The 18,608-nt window shown below is 40.6% G+C and overlaps 1 protein-coding gene across 2 annotated transcripts in view; it reads left to right on the plus strand.

Annotated features, from left to right (window-relative positions):
• The window catches only part of LOC125074156, an 88,320-nt gene that overhangs the window by 54,752 nt on the left and 14,960 nt on the right, over positions 1 to 18,608 (plus strand). For both annotated transcript variants that reach the window (XM_047685397.1, XM_047685396.1), the window contains exons 3-11: positions 11,512 to 13,026; positions 13,814 to 14,011; positions 14,534 to 14,698; positions 15,370 to 15,502; positions 16,365 to 16,438; positions 16,752 to 16,867; positions 17,234 to 17,308; positions 17,717 to 17,833; positions 18,269 to 18,416. In XM_047685397.1, coding sequence (XP_047541353.1) covers positions 11,512 to 13,026; positions 13,814 to 14,011; positions 14,534 to 14,698; positions 15,370 to 15,502; positions 16,365 to 16,438; positions 16,752 to 16,867; positions 17,234 to 17,308; positions 17,717 to 17,833; positions 18,269 to 18,416 — 2,541 coding nt within the window. The remainder of the gene's footprint in view (positions 1 to 11,511; positions 13,027 to 13,813; positions 14,012 to 14,533; positions 14,699 to 15,369; positions 15,503 to 16,364; positions 16,439 to 16,751; positions 16,868 to 17,233; positions 17,309 to 17,716; positions 17,834 to 18,268; positions 18,417 to 18,608) is intronic.

Here is an 18,608-nt window from a genome sequence, read left to right on the forward strand (position 1 = left end):
AAATAAATAAATTCAAATTAAAAGTTATGCCTTATTTGTAATTATTGGATCGAAGTTCTTTTACGCGACTTACAGTGAATGAACAAACAGATCGTCACGTCAATGAAAAAGCCTCTGGGCGACCATTCCCCCTCTCTGTCTATAATCTAGAAATGATATACAAAAAAACAGGTCAAGAAATGCAAATACGGTGCGAAGGTTGATTTTTGTATATGTTGTAAGTACGCCTTAGAAAATCTGAAAAGTTAAAAAGCTAGGTTAAAAATGTACACGACCTTAATTGTAGAGCGTAAATTAAGCAACAAAAAACTATTTATCATAATTCTCGTATAACGACGCACAGCTAATTATCGCAAAGAAAAAAAACGAAATTCAATCACATTTTCAAGATGGCGACGAACGCACATACGAAATCGAGGTCGACAATTTCGAGTTAAGCTTTTTTAATACCGATTCATTTGTATTTCTAAATGTATATAATGACTGGACTACTAAAAAATAATATATAATACCGAATCTGTCAACTTCGACCCACAAATCATCGGCTTCCAATCGTCATAAGCACTTTTCGATCTAATAATGTATTTAAGAGACCTGGCGCCTCACTGATGGGCCAAGACCATTACTGTCTTTACCATAGGGCATCAAAAGGCCAGTGACGATAGTCAATATTAAAAGTAGTAAGCTGGATGTGCTCTTCATGATAGAAATAGATATACCATAGCCATAAGATTGTATAACCAATCAGATTCCTACGAATTTACAAAAATTACGGCACCGTTTATTTGAAACTATACTTAAGGCTAAAAGCAAATTATTTGTACCTGGTAGTAAATATCTACCAAAAGGGCCCCAAATTCATGGGTACCCAAGGGCCCCGGCACAGCTTGAGACGGCTCTGCGCAAGACTTGACTTTATGCTCCCATGCACTGTGGACTAAGAGGGGCTTGGATATAGAATTCCTTATACAACTAGTGTGAACTAATTATAACTGTTTAATTAAATCAATTGAAAAGTTGATCTTTGGAGCTATTTATTAAAAAAAAAAAATGAACCGATCATAAATGTCAGAGAGTGTTATGCGACATTGACGTTAATGATTATGACATTTAAAGGATACAAGTATCATAAAAGTGTATCAAAGGTAAAGGCGTAAAGTCGGTCTATAACTCGCGATACGAAGTGACTTTTAACAGAAAGCCCTGCGGCTGCTATTTGGTATTAAAGTCCTACCACTAAGTATTTCTATTTATTTTATGCTTTTAAGAAACGAATATTATTCGTTGTAACTGTGTGTGTAACTGTGTTTGGGCGTGTGTGTTCGTGAAATTTGCATCATGCGTTATCATCTACGTTTTCTTGTATTGTGTAATAGTCCTTATCTATTATTTCTTATCATAAATTTGAAATTTATAACTAATGACTTACGACGCATGTACTTAAATTAGCTGCTAATTAATAGTAAAAGTATTATAATCAGCCGTTTATACACCAGTTTAAATATTATAATTACAATTAATTTTGATTGATTTTAATGTGATATTTTTATTCATACATCATTTTAATGTAGGTAAGAAAACCAACGAATAATCATGTAATAACGAATGTCATAATCCACGTTTTATCAACGTTAATATTACAAATGCGAAGTAAGACTGTCTGTCTGTCTGTTGTTCTATCACTGGCAAACAGCTAAACCAAATTTAATTAAATCGTTTTTATACCTAACACTTGATAATCAACCCCAAAAAATGCGAGCGAAGCCCCAACAACTTGTTATCTGGTTAAACATGTATTGAGTCATACGCGTTACTAGCTTCCCATCCTGACTTCGTACTGGTACAGTAAAGGTTTATATATAACTTTAAGATTGATTAACAAACATAAAAAAAAAAAATCTAGTTTTTTACGGCTGATGAAGCTTAAATTCTCGACTATTTTCTACCTTTCTGAGCTTCATTCGCCGATTCTGATATTTCTTTCGGTGGCTCTTCTCAGGTCCGAAGTGTTTGTTTGATTTTTCAAATCAAATCATATGTATTGCATTCAAATAAACTTCACAATGAAGCGTTTTTGAATCGTCAATATTTAAGTACTACCATCGTTTCGGAAAGCAACCTCCAGCGAGAAGAAACGGCAAGAAACTCGCATGCTCCTTTGAAACAGATTTACAATGTTTTTCACAATTAGTTTACTGTGATGAAATCCGAACCAAAATTTTTTTTTTTTTTTATTGCCCGGGAGGGCAAATGACTCTGCTCCACCTGATGGTAAGTGGTAGTAGAGTCCAAACGCGACGACGGCTAGTGCAGTTGGGAAAGGTGATCTGCTCTAGCCGCCCCCGCCTTGCCGGCCCGCAAGATGCCTCTTCACGCCTCGCTTGAAGGAACCCAGGTCATAAGAGGAGGGGAATACGTGCGCTGGTAAAGAATTCCATGTTTTGGAAGTGCGACAAAGAAAAGAGTTGCCAAATTTCTTTGTACGCGATGGAATTGATGTCACAGTTAGGCGGTGACATCGAGAACCAGCACGCGTGGACTTGTGAAGGAAAGGGGAAGCAGGAATAAGGGAGAATAGTTCCTCTGAGCACTCGCCGTGACACATTCGATAGAAAGCGCTGAGTGCCGCTATCTCTCGACGCAATTGTAAAGGCTCGAGGGTGTTGGTGACCTTTACATCGCCAATAATGCGAACCGCACGTCGCTGCAACCGATCCAAGGCCTCCAGTAGGTACTTAGCGGAGCCATCCCAGAGGTGCGAGCAATATTCCACGCAGGACCGTACCTGTGTTTTATACAGCAGGAGCAGTTGAGCAGGCGTGAAAAAACGCCGCACCTTGTTCAGGACTCCGAGTTTACGTGAGGCTGTTTTTATAACAGCCTCGATGTGATCCTTTGGATTGAGGTCGCACCGAACGTCGATTCCCAGTATGGCGACTTTGCTATGTATCTCCAGCGTGGTGCCACAGAGGGAAGGAGGAGGGGAAAATGGTGACTTTTTCGCTGTGAGAGCGCACACCTGTGTTTTCTTGGCGTTAAACTCAACAAGATTGTCAGAGCCCCATTTGGCGATGAGTCCTAACGTCCTATCGAGCTCAACAACAAGATCCCTTCTTCTCTCCTCAGTTTCCGCCCGTCCAGCCGCTGCGCGTCCGTGGTATCCCCCGTGCACTGTACTGTCATCTGCATAGCAATGTATGTTCCCGAGAGAGAGCATATCATTGATATGCAGAAGAAAGAGCGTGGGGGATATCACAGACCCCTGGGGGACTCCAGCATTCACTACATGGGATTTTGAAGCGCAACCATCAACTAGAACGCGAAGGCTGCGCTTGTGTAGGAAGCTAGCAATCCAGGTGCAGAGCTGAACCGGCAGACCGTATGCCGGCAGCTTGGAGAGAAGACTTCTGTGCCAGACTCTGTCGAAAGCCTTGGAGATATCGAGGCTGACGGCCAACGACTCTCCACGCTTATCGATAGCTTCACCCCAGAGGTGTGTTACGTACGCTAGAAGATCACCTGTGGACCGTTTTGGTCGAAACCCGTACTGACGATCATTAATTAGACAGTGATCTTCTAGGTAATGGATTAGTTGGTTGTTTAAGATCCGTTCCATCACCTTACAAAGAACTGAGGTGATAGCTATTGGCCGATAATTTGCCGGGTCAGATCGATCCCCTTTTTTGGGAACCGCTTGCACATTAGCCTCCCTCCAAGAATCCGGCACACATCCTGTAGAAAGAGACAGCTGGAACAGGCGCGTTAACACAGGAGACAGCTCCGCTGCACACTTCATCAGCACTATGGCTGGTATTCCATCGGGACCGCTAGCTTTCCGCACATCAAGTGATTGTAGCTCTGCACGTACATCACGTTGCCTGATTTTGATGTCAGGCATCGTGTAGCCACATGAAGGAATTGTTGGTGGCAGCGCACTACAATCATTGATTACGGAATTATCCGCAAAGAGTTTTGCCAGAAGATCAGCTTTCTCCTGCGGACTGTGAGCTAGCGATCCGTCCGGATACCTGAGCGGTGGCAGCGAAGGTTGACAGAAATTGCTTTGCACAGATTTGGTCAGACGCCAGAAGCTACGGGAGCCTCTAGGTTGTGAAATAAGGTCATGGCCAAACCGCGCAATGCGCTGTGCATCCGCTCTTGTGTATGCCTTCCTACAAGACTTGGAAGTTTTATTGTAGGTTGCTTTCAGTGAGTCAATGTTAGATGCCCCACTAACGCAGCCATTGATCCACGCGCGATAAGCCGCCTGCTTAGAAGACACAGCATCGGCACATTCGCGAGTGAACCAACGGTTACGCGTACCCTTACTGGCGAGGTCTGAGTTAGGAATGTAGTATTCCATCCCCAACAGGATCTCACCAGCAATAGCAGCGGCGCTAGCTGTCCGGTCATTCTCACTGAAGCAACGCTCCTTCCAAGGGACTGACGCATAGTAATCGCGCAAACCGTCCCAATCTGCCGACTTATAGTGCCAAATGCGACGTTTGCTTACCGTTGGTGGCGGCAGCTTGGCCTGTGGCACTTTGGTAGATATCAGGCAGTGATCCGAAGAACCAAGTGGAGCCCGAACCTCAACCTGATATTCCACCGGGTGGCTAGTCAGCAGAAGGTCCAGTAGGGAAGGCGCTTGCTCGTCAATGTCTGGGATCCTGGTGGGCTGATCAACCAACTGGGTCAAGTCATGCGTGAGAGCGAAAGCATGGTCAGTCCTTCCCGCATGGTCAGTTTTGGAGGACTTCAACCATGATTCATGGTGAGCGTTAAAGTCCCCCAAAAACACCAGTTCCGCGTTAGGAAACTGCTCTTGCGCAGCATCTGCCACCCGACTAAGATGGTCAAATAGTCGGCTTGTCTCCAAGTCACCATTGTGGGATCTGTAGAGGCACACGTAGACCCGACTCTGACGAACCAAGTCCACACGTACCACTAACAGGGAGAAGGAAGGGTCCTCCAAGCAGCGCAGACGGTGACAACAAACATCCGTCCTGACGAACAAGCATACTCCGGCTTTCGCTTTGAAGGATTCTTCAAGCATGTAGCCGGGATAATTAAGGTAGCTGGTATCGACAGGACGGAGTATTTGAGTCTCCGTCAGAAACAACATTGCTGGCCGTGCTGTCTCGAGATGGTGGTGGACAGCATTGAGGTTAGCGTGGAGTCCACGGATGTTAACGAACTCAACCTCAAACAGCGTGGGAATGGTGGGGGTGTGCACCGCTGTACGACCGTAATTTCTTTTATGCACTGTCATGGATAGGGGGAAAAAAGAGGAAGAGACGTGAAGCGAGCGATGCGTTGCCACGATAAGGACGGTCAAAGTGTGGAGCTGTGTTTCCCCAATAAGTTGCCAGAAGAGAAAATAAACTGACCCGCCGGGCGGAAGGGCCCCCGAACCCTCCCGGTAGTGGCCGCCGGGACCCCACCGTCCGGTCACCAACCGGCACGACGGTCCACACCGGGATTATGCGTGGCCTGGTGGGGCAGCCTCGCGAGCTGGTTAGGAACGCTTGGGCCCCTGTACTCTGCCACGGGCGGCCAGCGGAACAACCGTTTCTACGGGTCTCCCTGACCGGCGGGTCAATATACTTTCCTCCAGCATTGGTTCAACAGCAACATCCACCGGACCAACACTTATCGCGACAATGCGCGCTCGGGCACTGGCTGTACGCCGGCTGATCTCGAAACGCGGCTGCAAGCAGCCACTTCACGAGTGTTTCACCATGCGTACGGTGATAACAAGCCAGGCGGATGATTGACATCCTACCACCAAAATCCAGGCGTTTTGTTTCTACAAAGTATGAATTTAATTAATTATAAGAGATATTTATTAATTTAGCCTTAATAAACTTTATAAACTTTTTAAATGCATTTAATATTTATGAATTATATATATATATATATATATATATATATATATAGAGACCTCTTTAGTCACTGTTTTCATTGTTGAAAACCGCATTAAAATCCGTTGCGTAGTTAACTAACCGTACAGACAGGAAGCGACTTTGGTTTATACGTAGAGATGATATAGATTTAGAAAAGTTTTTCAACATAAAATTCAAATGCTTTTACTGTTAAAGTTAAATGTTATTGAAAAGCGTGCGTGACGCTAATTCTTGGGTATGATTTTGGTGTTTAAATTTTCTCTGAAGTTTAGACATTTAGTAGATTATTACGAATTTAAAAATTTGCCTTAACTTTTACGTTTGTCAGTTGAGTCGGAGATGAGAGCTACTGCTCTCTGAGTGGATCACGGCAGCGGGTACATATCAAAATGTTACTTGGTAGGTCTTTGCGGATTTGGGTATACATATATACCGTCAAACAGTAGGGGAAGGATGAGTGAGACAGTGTAACTACAGGGACAAGGGACATAACCATAACTCCCAAGGTTAGTGGCTCATGAGCTTGTAAGGAATCGTTATTACTTCTCACAGTCAAGGTCGTTGGTGACAACTCACCATCAGGTGGTACCTATGCGTATATAACAAGCACTCACGAAATTTTTCAAGATTATATTATATGTACTATACGTACTACTAATAATTACAAGTTTCACACTTGTTCATTATTTAAAAAAAAATTATGTTATATTTTATGGTATCTTAAAACGATCCCAAAAGTTTTTCCGATCCGTGTTGAGAATCATAATCTCAAGGATTTTAGTGGGTAAGATCCCCACATAACCAACACCCGTACCCCCAAAATACTAAGCATAGGTATTCCCATGAATGCATCTCCGATTATACATTTTTGAGAAGAAATAGCGACCGTAACGCGATCGTCGACATTGAAATCGATTTCGGTTACAACCGTCCGCAGTAATTGTTCCACATACCTGACGCAACCTCAGCCGGCACCGGCGCGGCGTCCGCCCGCACACTAAGTCACTGATTAACTTTCTCTGAAACTAAACTTTCATTTTTGTTGGTAATTGGATGAAATAGCATTTTTTTTACGTACACGTGCGGGTTTTGATAATACCTATAGTTATTCATATATATATACGCGAATTGTTGAACGCGACTTTGCTCGAGTTTAAAGGGTAGCCTATGTTTTTCCTTGGATATCAAGCTTGCTTCATACTAAATACCATCAAAGACGTTTCAGTGGTTTGGTCGTAAAAGAGCAACAAACAGACAGACAGAGTTATTTTCGTATTTTTAATATTATAATATAAAAAAAATAATGTCTGCCTCTGTCTGTATCTTGGATTACGTCATCTAAACCACTCAACGGTTTTTGATACGGTTTTTACTAATAGACAGAGCGATGAAGAAGAGATTTTATTTCGTACAAAATGGCCGAATTGTGACGATGGTTTATCTAACAGTTTTCGTACGATTACATAGCAAATGATAAATCTTAAGGGAAAAATCAAAAGAATATTCTAGAAAGTTGAAGTTTTTAAAAAAAAGCTCCAATAGCACGTGTTCGTCCTCTAAGGAACACTCATTATAACTATTTTTATATTAAAGTTCAGTAAAAAGCTATAAGATTTTCGGGAAGGAATTTCCTCCAATTTATAGAGATTGACGAGACATTGTAACAATTCAAATATATTTTCTTTATTTTTATATTTTTTTGAATTCATTTATTTTCCTATGACGGCTGTCAACCCGTGACCGACGCTAATCCCGTCGCTGCTGCTCTATCTACTTAAATATATAAATATATATGTATATTAGGTATTAGCAACTAGGTAGGAATTCCATCATATCGAGATTACCATTGTTATACATCACCATCAGTATTATAGTAAAACATTTAGACATATGTCACGATAGTCGACCTCATTAGCAGCCTGTAAATTTTCCCACTGCTGGGCTAAAGGCCTCCTCTCCCTTTGAGGAGAAGGTTTGGAGCATATTCCACCACGCTGCTCCAATGCGGATTGGCGGAATACACATGTGGCAGAATTTTCGTTGAAATTAGACACATGCAGGTTTCCTCACGATGTTTTCCTTCACCGCCGAGCATGAGATGAATTATAAACACAAATTAAGCACATGAAAATTCAGTGGTGCCTGCCTGGGTTAGAACCCGAAATCATCGGTTAAGATGCACGCGTTCTAACCACGGGGCCATCTCGGCTTCAGTCGACCTCAATTCAATCGAAAAGCTCAATTCTAATCATATGGTTTATCTTATTGGTTTTATTAATTATTATTTATTATATAATAGCTTAAAAAATGTATTATATTTTTAATTTTTTATTATTATGCTTATGTTTAATTCATATTTTCAATAATTACATTGTGTAATATGATAATGCACGGTGAGACTACCTGTAAGTAGTAGAACTTTTGCCAAATTTAAAATGTATTTTTTTATATTGGATGTGATATTGTATCAATTGTTGGTTGTCCTAATGAAAATAAAATAAAATTACAATAACCGCATTCATATAACAATATAATTGTATTTACTTGGTGGTAAGCCCGTCTGGGTAGGTACCACCCACCATCAGATATTCTACCAGTGAGTCAGCCAGTGTAATCATAGGCACAAGGGACATAACATCTTAGTTGCCAAGGTTGGTGGCGCATAGGTGATGTAAGGAATGGTTGATATTTCTTACAGCGGCTTTGCCTATGGGCGGTGGTGACCACTTACCATCAGGTGGTGGCTCGTCAGACAACCAATACCATAGAAAACAATAACATTTAGTAAATATTCTAACTGCGAGAGCGCCGAATGTTCTTGCTGGTTACTCTCGGTAAAATACCTTAAACTCGCAATCGCAGTAATAAATGGCAAGAGCCTACTTGAATAAAGTATATTTGTATATATGAATGGTAGACCTACCACCTACCAGCGGTTTAACTTGCCGTTTGTAATAAAAAACAATGTGTTAATCGTATCTCATTGTTGCAACATGTGAAGATCTCGTGTTTTTACCGTTTGCCGGCGATTAACGGTGATCACGGTCTTGTATGGTTGCAATTGAATAACAAAATCAAGTGTCAGGCCAGTGGTTCTCAATCTTTATGTATTTGTTTTTGTGTGTGTCCATAAAATCGTCAAATGTCTGTAGCCAAAGTCACAGATCAGAATAATAATACTACATTTCAAAGCCTATTTAGCGCGATTTGTAACCTTTGTTTAAATACTTGGTATCTATTTTATTAACAGAGAATTCTTAGAAAATGGTCAGTCATTGTGACATTTAAATTTTTTTGCCTTAGTGATGCAGTAAAAATGTATTTTCACGTACATGCACACAAACAGACGCATACATTTTTATGTTTTAAAACACCCTCACTACAGAATAATTATAAATTAAAACATTAATAGTTTCTTTTTCTTTTACTTTAAGGTCTTAAATGTTTTCATACAGATGTTTATACTTGTATATTTTATCTGAACTATGAAAAGCTAGATACTAGTACAGTTATTATTTTTCTTAAAATAAATAAGGATCTTTTTTAAGAAAGTTTTTACGACTAAATATTATTACCTGCTCTCGCGACTTCATCGGGGTGAAATAACAATATTATTTATTTATCGATCGTCAGTCGTCAGTGGCGCTGCGATAGGGAAATAAAGTTTATAACTTTATTTATAACTCACGTGACACGTTAAAATAATAACAGTTTGTTTTATATAGTCCTTGTTTATTCATTTTCTGTCGGAACACTTGAAATTGTTTTACGGATCACCAGTTCTCCGCGGAACATGGTTTGAGAACCACTGTTCACGCTCGCAGGTGGCAACGTTTGGAACGTTATAAATACTTCATTAAAATAAGTTCATACAGGCATTTTTGATCTTCAATTTACAAGACGTAATGTTACCACCTTTATTTGAACCGTAGATTCTGCCAAGAACCATCTCCAAACGCAGCAGTTACTCTTACTTGCCAAACCAAAGAAGGAGTAAAGATTAACAAAGGTTTTTGTGTTGCAATTTCAAGGGTGAGTGTGCCAGTGTAACTACGGCCATAAGGGACATGAAATCTGGCTTCCTAGGGTTTGTAGAAGTAAAATGGGGCAGATACGACCACATCCTATATCTATATGACATAAAAACAAATACCGATGACAGTTTAAGTGCAATTAGAGGAACATAACATACAAATACAGAATGCTTCAAAAAATTCCTCAATAGAGAAACTCTGAATATTTTACTGGTTCGATCCGAACGAATAGTAAGTTCATAGATAAATTTAATTAGTACGTTATTATAATACGTCTGTCATAGTGAAAGTAGACAGCTATAAGGACCGTTGTCTATTGTTCGTGCGCATGCGCACTTATGTCACCGTTGTTATAGCATTGTCGCATTTTGTGTGGCAATGTCACTATAGTGACATATAGGTAATTGTGTAACGGATTGTGCAGTGTTAAACTATTAATTTTTATTATATAACGCTTGGAAAGCCGTGATACCCTAGAAGGTGGAATACGTTGGGCGTAACCGGAGACCGTAGTTTCGTCTAACACCTCTGAGCTTTCACTGAAGTCATGTCGAGGAATTCTGTATTAGTTGGGTTGTGCCATGTTTGAGTGGACGCGTGTGTCATAACCGAGGATTGCGTGTTCAAATCCAGGTTTTTGGTGCTCACCACTGGATTGCCATGTGCTTATTTAAGTATTGTTTGTAATTAAAAACATCAAAACATCTTTAGGAAAACATCCTGTGTCTAATTTTTAATGAAATTATACCACATATGTATCCACCAACTGTCATTGGAGTAGCGTGGAGGAATCCAAGCCTTCTGAGCTACAAATCATGTTTCATTGACTAGTGAAGCATTGTTGTGGGATAACTAGATTTCGTCTGGGGCGGCAGGGTGGGTCTATAGTAATTATGACCAGAACAGTTTGGACTACTTTGAGTTTGAAAATAGTAGTACGTTTCAGAAATGAGACGGGAGGCTCAGGGTCAAGCATTCTTTACATATTTCCGTTTTATTCATCTCTAAGTATGCATAAAATTTTAGGCTTTAATATAGAAAAATTTATGTCCATTACCCCAGGGTAATGTCCCCGATTCAGACAAGCCAAACCCTGGCAAAAGCCACATTGACTATATAGTCTAGCCATATGGCTAGTCAGATACTTGATCTATCACCAACCTACTCATTACAAGGAGCAATTTGTTGTTCAGTGGCACATTTAAAGGCTGTCGTTATATTGTAAAAAAATGTTTAAATTATATTTGCGCTTGTCTGGGTATGAACCTTCCTCTGAATCTTATTTTCTAGTCAGATTCAATGATTTATCTCGCTCATGATCAGCATGATTATATTTAATTTATACAGGATCGAAATTATTTTAAAATAAATGTATATTTTTGCTCGGGTCATGTCGTCATTAGTTTTAGGATCTGCGTTTTTTTTTGTTTCATCACAATCAAATAAATGTTTTACAAATATACACACATATATATATAAAATATTTGATCGAAGACACGTGTTAATCATATTTAGAAAAAACATAAAATAATATAATTAAAATAACTAATAACAATAAATTTCTGTTTCAGGTTACGAACAGACATACACAATATCGCAGCTATCACCAAAGTCAGTCGTCGACGATAGGTTTAACGCTAATATATTATTAAAAACAAGCGACGCCGAAATAGCTTTTAATTTAGAACCTAGTGCCAAATATGACGACATTTCAATAACACAAGACGTAATCTCGGACGATGAAACGGGAAGCGAAGTAAACGTCGAACCATCAGTTGAACCAAGCAGAGGTTCGAGATCAATCAATGTAGACGAAATACCATCGTCAAATAACAATGAAATAGACAATGTAATCGAAGTACACAATAAGAGGAAGTATTACGATATAGATCCAACTAAAACTATTGATTATTACACGAGCGATGAAGCTATGCTGATGTCGTCCGGTTTCGGTGACAAATTAGACTTCAAGTTTCCGGGGGAAGGGAAGAGGGCTCCGAAGGGGCGTGCACTAGCACCTACGGGGCCCAAAATCAGATCCACTGCAGTGCAGCCGCCGACATTCGCCACTACCAGCCCTAGAGATCAAGGACGTCAGAATTCAGAAATACATAATATTATAACGGGAATTGTCCAAATGTTAAACGGTAAAGTTAACGTTCAAGCTAATACGCAGCTATTGAACGGCAGACCTCGACCAATGACGTCTAGGATAAACAATCGCGGCCCACCGAGGATAACTGAGTCTTACTCTGCATCTGATTTCGATAAACCTATTACGCCACCGCCATTATTCCATCCCACGAAAATACCACCACCGTATCCCTTCGATATACCTCATGGTGTCAATTTACCTGAGCAAATTGTTCCACCACTGAATAATAGACCAGGGTTCCATCGACCTATGCCGCCCTGGCAGAGACCGAGGCCAAGACCACCAACACGAAGACCGAATCCAGGTCTTCCAGTATACAAACCTACTCACATTCCTCCACCAGACATTCCAGATTTAGATGATAAGCAAAACGAAAACGTCTCACATTCTGAGAACAAATTACATCACGACGATGTTATACCCTTAGTGACTCCTGAATCAACAACCGAAACAAGAAACATAACAGAGGACGATAAAGAAAATCAGTTAACAACAGCCGAAACAACTACAAGCGTTTCGACAACGGAAACGACAACGGAATCTACAACGACATCAACAACGACGACAACTACAACGACAACAACAACAGAGAAACCAATTGAACTCACAACACAAAAGACAACTACAGAAAAAGCGAAAACCGAAAAACCTTTGAAACCTGAAAAGAAAAAGGAGCAATTTAATTCAGATAAAAATAGAGACAAATATAAAGTAACAGAAGAGAAAACCACAGAGCGTCCAGTTAAAAATAACATTGAAGTCGCACCAGTTATAGAATCCTCTTTAACTGAAGTCCCACCGTCAACAACAGTCTCCACCGCCGCTCCAACGCCGACATTGGGTTTGATGAGTCACGCGCCATCTGCCACTGAAGCTGTCAAACCTAACGTCGAAATGCAGACGTCGTCAATAAATACAGATCCCTTGCCAAGTGAGTATCATTTCGATTATTTATTGTGAGTATTAGTGGTAGGGTACAGGTAGCAAGGTACCACTATGTTCAGTTGTGTTCCAGTTTGAAGTGTAGGTAATCTAGCCTGTTACAAAGCACGAGGGACATAACGTCTTTGATCGCCTGGTCAGTGCATCACGACGGAACTATTAGGAGAAGAATAAAATAGGAAATTTATCACGTTTTCACGGATCGTGGTAAAAAGAGAGTTATTTTTATGCATTTGAATAATGGGGTGTTCCTTCCTTTACCAAGATCTTAAGATACCAGAATATATATACTCATAAAATAGTCTTAAATTATTTATATACGTAGTTGATTTAGTTACGAACGACAAAAGCGACGTGGTCACTCTGTGACAAAACCTTTAACCATTAATAAATGAAAAAAAAGAAGGATAAATTAATATTATTTACAGTGTCAGTGTATAGACAAAGGCGATCTGATACCGACATGGCATTAAAAAGCTACAAATACCATTATTATAATTACATATATTACATAGAAACGCGTGCATTTTCTGGTATAAGTTCAGTGTATATTGGTTTCGTAGATTCCGTTGGACATTACAAACAAAATCCTTATTTTTTAGTATCGATTAATTAATTACGTGAACTAAGCTTTTATCTATTATATAAAACTAGCCGAACCTGCGGCTTTACCCGCTCGAAATTAAGTACTATCTCCACCTCTAATTTCATGTGTGTAAGCGTGAACAGGTTTTGCATTTATAAAATGAGTATAGATATAATATTATTTTCTGCAGCATCCGAAATTCCATATCGGCCTTATCGTCCTCGTCCCGGCATAGTCCTCGATGACACCGACTTCAAACCGCATGGAACTAGGTACCGTCCAGATGCACCCATCATAACCGCCGCTGAGACCGCGTTGCCAGGGTACGGGGAGATATTTGACGTGACCGTATCCGCTATCCAGGGTCCAGGGGAGAAACCGGCTTCTGGTGAGTTACACTTTCATTATTTTAATTAATTGTCGTATTCCTTTGTTGATTATAATTAATTCTTGGATAGTACTAGTATCATTCAAAGTCTAAATTATTTTGTAGTTGTATCATTCTACAGTAACGGACTTCCTCAGTAAAATTTTATATTTTTTATATAGACCCTCTACATAAATCATATAACATTTTACTGGTTTACGCAGTCCACGCCAGTAAAGCTCTTAGTCGCCATAATTTTAAATTCACACAAAACCTTAATAAATTATATAAATATACACCTAAACCTTTCCATATGGATCACTCCATTGATGAAAACCGTATGAAAATCAAACTAAGCTCTAATAAATGACAAATTATCACAAAATATTCAATCTTACATAACATTACCCTTGAAGGAATTAAAAGAACCCCAATCTTGAGAACGCTCGTACGAACGTCAAATCCAAGCAAACTTCTTCCTTTCATGTATGTATTTAACTCGTGTTTATAATACAGTTAATTTTCGAGAATTTAATTTAACAGTTAACGTGGAACATATAAACATTCACCGTGACGACATCATCGTGTCGGCAACAGGAGAACAAGGTTTCGTCTCAATCGATGGGAAGAGGACTTACCTCAACTTGTTCGATACGTCCACTCCTACTATTGCACCCACGAGGGTGCAGAGCACACCCTACCATACTGGTGAGTCAAGTCTTAGACTAGAGGTATTCGTTTCAATTATAAAACCCTGTTTTTATATGTTCCCTATTTAAACATTTATTTTCTTAATTTCACGTACTTAAGATAAATTTAATGTTACTACCGGTTCGAGATATAAGATTCTATCGAGAGGACTTGGTGGTAGGGCTTTGTGAGAGCCCATCTGGGCAGGTACCACCCACTCATCAGATATCTACCGCCAAACAGCAGTACTCACTATTGTTGTTCCGGTTTGAAGGGTGAGTGAGCCAGTGTAACTACAGGCACAAGGGACGTAACATCTTAGTTCCCAAGGTTGGTGGCGCATTGGTGATATAAGAAATGGTTAATATTACTCAATAAATGAATATATTATTTATAAAAAAGCGTGGACTTAGTATTTGTTGATTTCTAGGAAGGATATATAAGAATTTAATTGTGGAGGTGGAGAAGAGTAACTACTGAGTTTCTTGTCGGTTCTTTTCGGTAGAATCTTAAGCCAATCGGTGGCTTTAATTCAACAATGTAACATTACGATTCAAAGGTGGTTGAATGAGCCTACTTCAATAAATAATATTTTGATTTTGAATATTGTTTAAAAACTAGTATTTGATTTTTTTTTATTATTTAAGCAACCATTTTGACTTGGTGTTATGTTCCTCTTATTTGTGCAGCTCCCCCACCGACCCTGGGCCCCGCGATGGGTACGGGGGTGGCGATACCGGCTGATGACGTGCCGCTACCGCCGAGACGGCCTCACGCTCCACACAGACAGCCTCCCTACCGACGACCGCAACCGACCGTTAGGTAACCTTCCCCATCACTTCCCCTATTGCAGTTCAATTTAAATTAATTTTAGTTTAAATAATGAACCTGCAACAGAATTATATGTGGCACCGATAGCCGAGAAGTTTTGTGGAAGGCCGCTATCATGGTATGGGCATGTTATGCAGAGGAATGAGGAACATATAGTGAGAAAGGTCTTGAGCATAAACGTGGATGGATACAGAGGAAGGGGACGACCAATGAAAAGATGAATGGATTGTGTGAAAGATGATAGGGCAGGAAAGAATGTTACTTGTGAGATGACGTCAGATAGGGAAGTATGGAAGAAGAAGACATGCTGCGCCGACACCAAGTAAATTGGGATAAGGGCAGGAGGATGATGACTACAGAATTATATGTAGAAAATACCTGTTTTATATCCGAAAAACCAAATTTATTTTACCAAAATATTTACTAGCTGCCCATCCCAACTTCATACATACATACATACATAAGCAGCCCGTAAATGTCCCACTGCTGGGATAAAGGCCTCCTCTCCCTTTGAGGAGAAGGTTTGGAGCATATTCCACCACGCTGCTCCAATGCGGGTTGGCGGAATACACATGTGGCTGAATTTCGTTGAAATTAGACACATGCAGGTTTCCTCACGATGTTTTCCTTCACCGCCGAGCACGAGATGAATTATAAACACAAATTAAGCACATGAAATTTCAGTGGTGCCTGCCTGGGTTTGAACCCGAAATCATCGGTTAAGATGCACGCGTTCTAACCACTGGGCCATCTCGGCTCTTTTATCCCAGCTTCGCCCGAGTGAAATTCATGCAATGTAATCCCATTCAATATTTTAACTGTGGCTTAAATAATTAATTTGGTTTAATTCCAGAATCGACACTTGCATAGTCGGTGATGACTCCACTTGTGATCAGGCCCAGAACGAGATGTGCAGGACGGAAGCGGGTAAATACATTTATATACATATTTGGTAATACGGCTTTGCCCGTAACAAAACATCTTAGTTTGCAAGGTTGGTGGTCACATGAGGAATGATTAATGTTTCTTAAATTGATGAAGTGGTCAGTACTGACTGTAGACCTAGAATCATGGATGATACTGTTCACTTACCGTCTGGTAGACCATGTTTTAGTGCGTCATCACAATTCCACCTTCACAACTTTAAGGGATACGCCATTTTGATACGTGTAGCCCTTAAAATTCATAATTATTGAAGTCAATGTCACATATAATTGACTTCTCCTGTTCCCTTTTCCAGGTATATCTAGCTGTCAGTGCAGACCGGGATACGCGAGGAGGACACACCGGGACCCTTGCAGGCGAGTCGTATCCCTCGTCCTCAACTTGAGGGTGGACAGGATATATGACAGAAAGGTATGATCTCTTTTCTTGGGGTCTTAGAGCTGATACCATTAGTTTGCCATTGCGATAACGGCTTTGGAGATATTCAAAACGCCATTTTTGCAATTTAATAATGAATATCATGTATTATTCAAGCTCTCGACCAATGATAGCGCGTCAATTCAAGGTCAAACATTGTTTGTTTGGCTTTTGTGTTCCTGTGGTTCGAACAGACTATATTAATATTGCTAGAATAGCGTAACTATTGAGTTTCTTGCCGGTTCTTCTACATTCTGAATCGGTGGAAGACATCATATTTAATCCTGTATCGTTACGATTCTGAATTTAATAAATAAGCCCCTATCTATGTCAAAAACTGTATAAATGTGTTTATTTTAGATGGCGTGGGACGCGAAGTTAGCTGATAAAGAGTCGGAACCTTATCAGCAGTTGAGTTACGAAGCTGTGAGAGCCGTAAGTGGACTTATCATTGTTGGTGCTGTCTAAATATTTTAAAAATAACCAAGTTTGGGTAGGTACCACCTACTGGTCAGATATTCTACCGCGAACCAGCAATACTTTGTAATGCTGTGTTCCGGTTTGAAGGGTGAGTGAGCCAGTGTAGTTTCCATAGTTGGTGGTGCATTGGTGATGTAAGAAATGGTTAATATTTCTTACATCGTCATTGTCTATGGGCGGAGGTGACCACCTACCACCAGGTTGGTTATTTGCTCGTCCGTCCGGTAGGTGGTAGGTAGATTAAAATAACTTATTTTACTACTTGAAATAATGTACGTGAAAACTTTATTTTTTTATTTTAAATAGATTTCATAAAAAATGTGTCCAATTATGTCGGAACTGATCGAGTGTCCGTTTTCGCAGATCGACTCGGCGTTCTCAATGACTCCGTTCTCGGACGATTTCGTCAGCGGCTCAGTGAATAATGTTTTTAAAGGCGACGAGGAGAACCGCGGGATCTTCGTTAATTATACGGTTTTGGTGAGTTTATTTACTGCACATAATCTTCGCTCGCGTGCGACCAAAAGGGGGCGGTTTAGATACCCTATATCAAGATTCTTAAGTACAACAAGCACTCGGATGCAAATAGTATTCTGACTATCCCTAATAAAAAAATAATTTAATGGTCCAAGATTTCACCACTGTTTGAGTTTTTGTCGGAGTTTTTCCTTGGATTCCTTGAAATTTTACTGTCATCGGTTGAGTAGTTAAGGGGTGAAAACGTAACACGGAAACTCCCTCTCGCATTTAATAAATTAATTAGGATTGCTAGAAGCGGAGATGATCATTACTTTGAACACGAGAAATTTAACTGGAGTTCTAGGCTTCCTTTTAAGGGGGGGGGTCTTGCTTGCTGGCTTAGCCGGGGGGCTATTAAAACAGGCAGTCGGCATACTCGTCGGCTTGGTGTCGCAGATGCAAGAGACGGCGGAGACGCTCCGGCCGGCGGTGGCGGGCGACATCCAGAAGCACCTGCTGGGCGTCGTGCGGCGCCGCTCCAACAACATCGGCGCCTCCGCGCTGTGGGTCGACTCGCCCGCCGCCTGCGTGCTGCCGCTGCGCGGTGAGGCCCGCCCTTAGCTGTTACCTCACCGTACCACTACCACGAAAATACCCATACCATACGACAGTTCACCATCAATGCATCACTGGTACACTACTTCCACGCCACCTACATAAGCCCTTCACCGTATCACCTACATACAACTGAAACACCATGAATACGACAACACCCCACCTGCGTATACTGGTGGTA

The sequence above is a fragment of the Vanessa atalanta genome, chromosome 27 (genome assembly GCF_905147765.1).
Source record: "Vanessa atalanta chromosome 27, ilVanAtal1.2, whole genome shotgun sequence".
Classification (NCBI taxonomy): Eukaryota; Metazoa; Arthropoda; class Insecta; order Lepidoptera; family Nymphalidae; genus Vanessa; species Vanessa atalanta.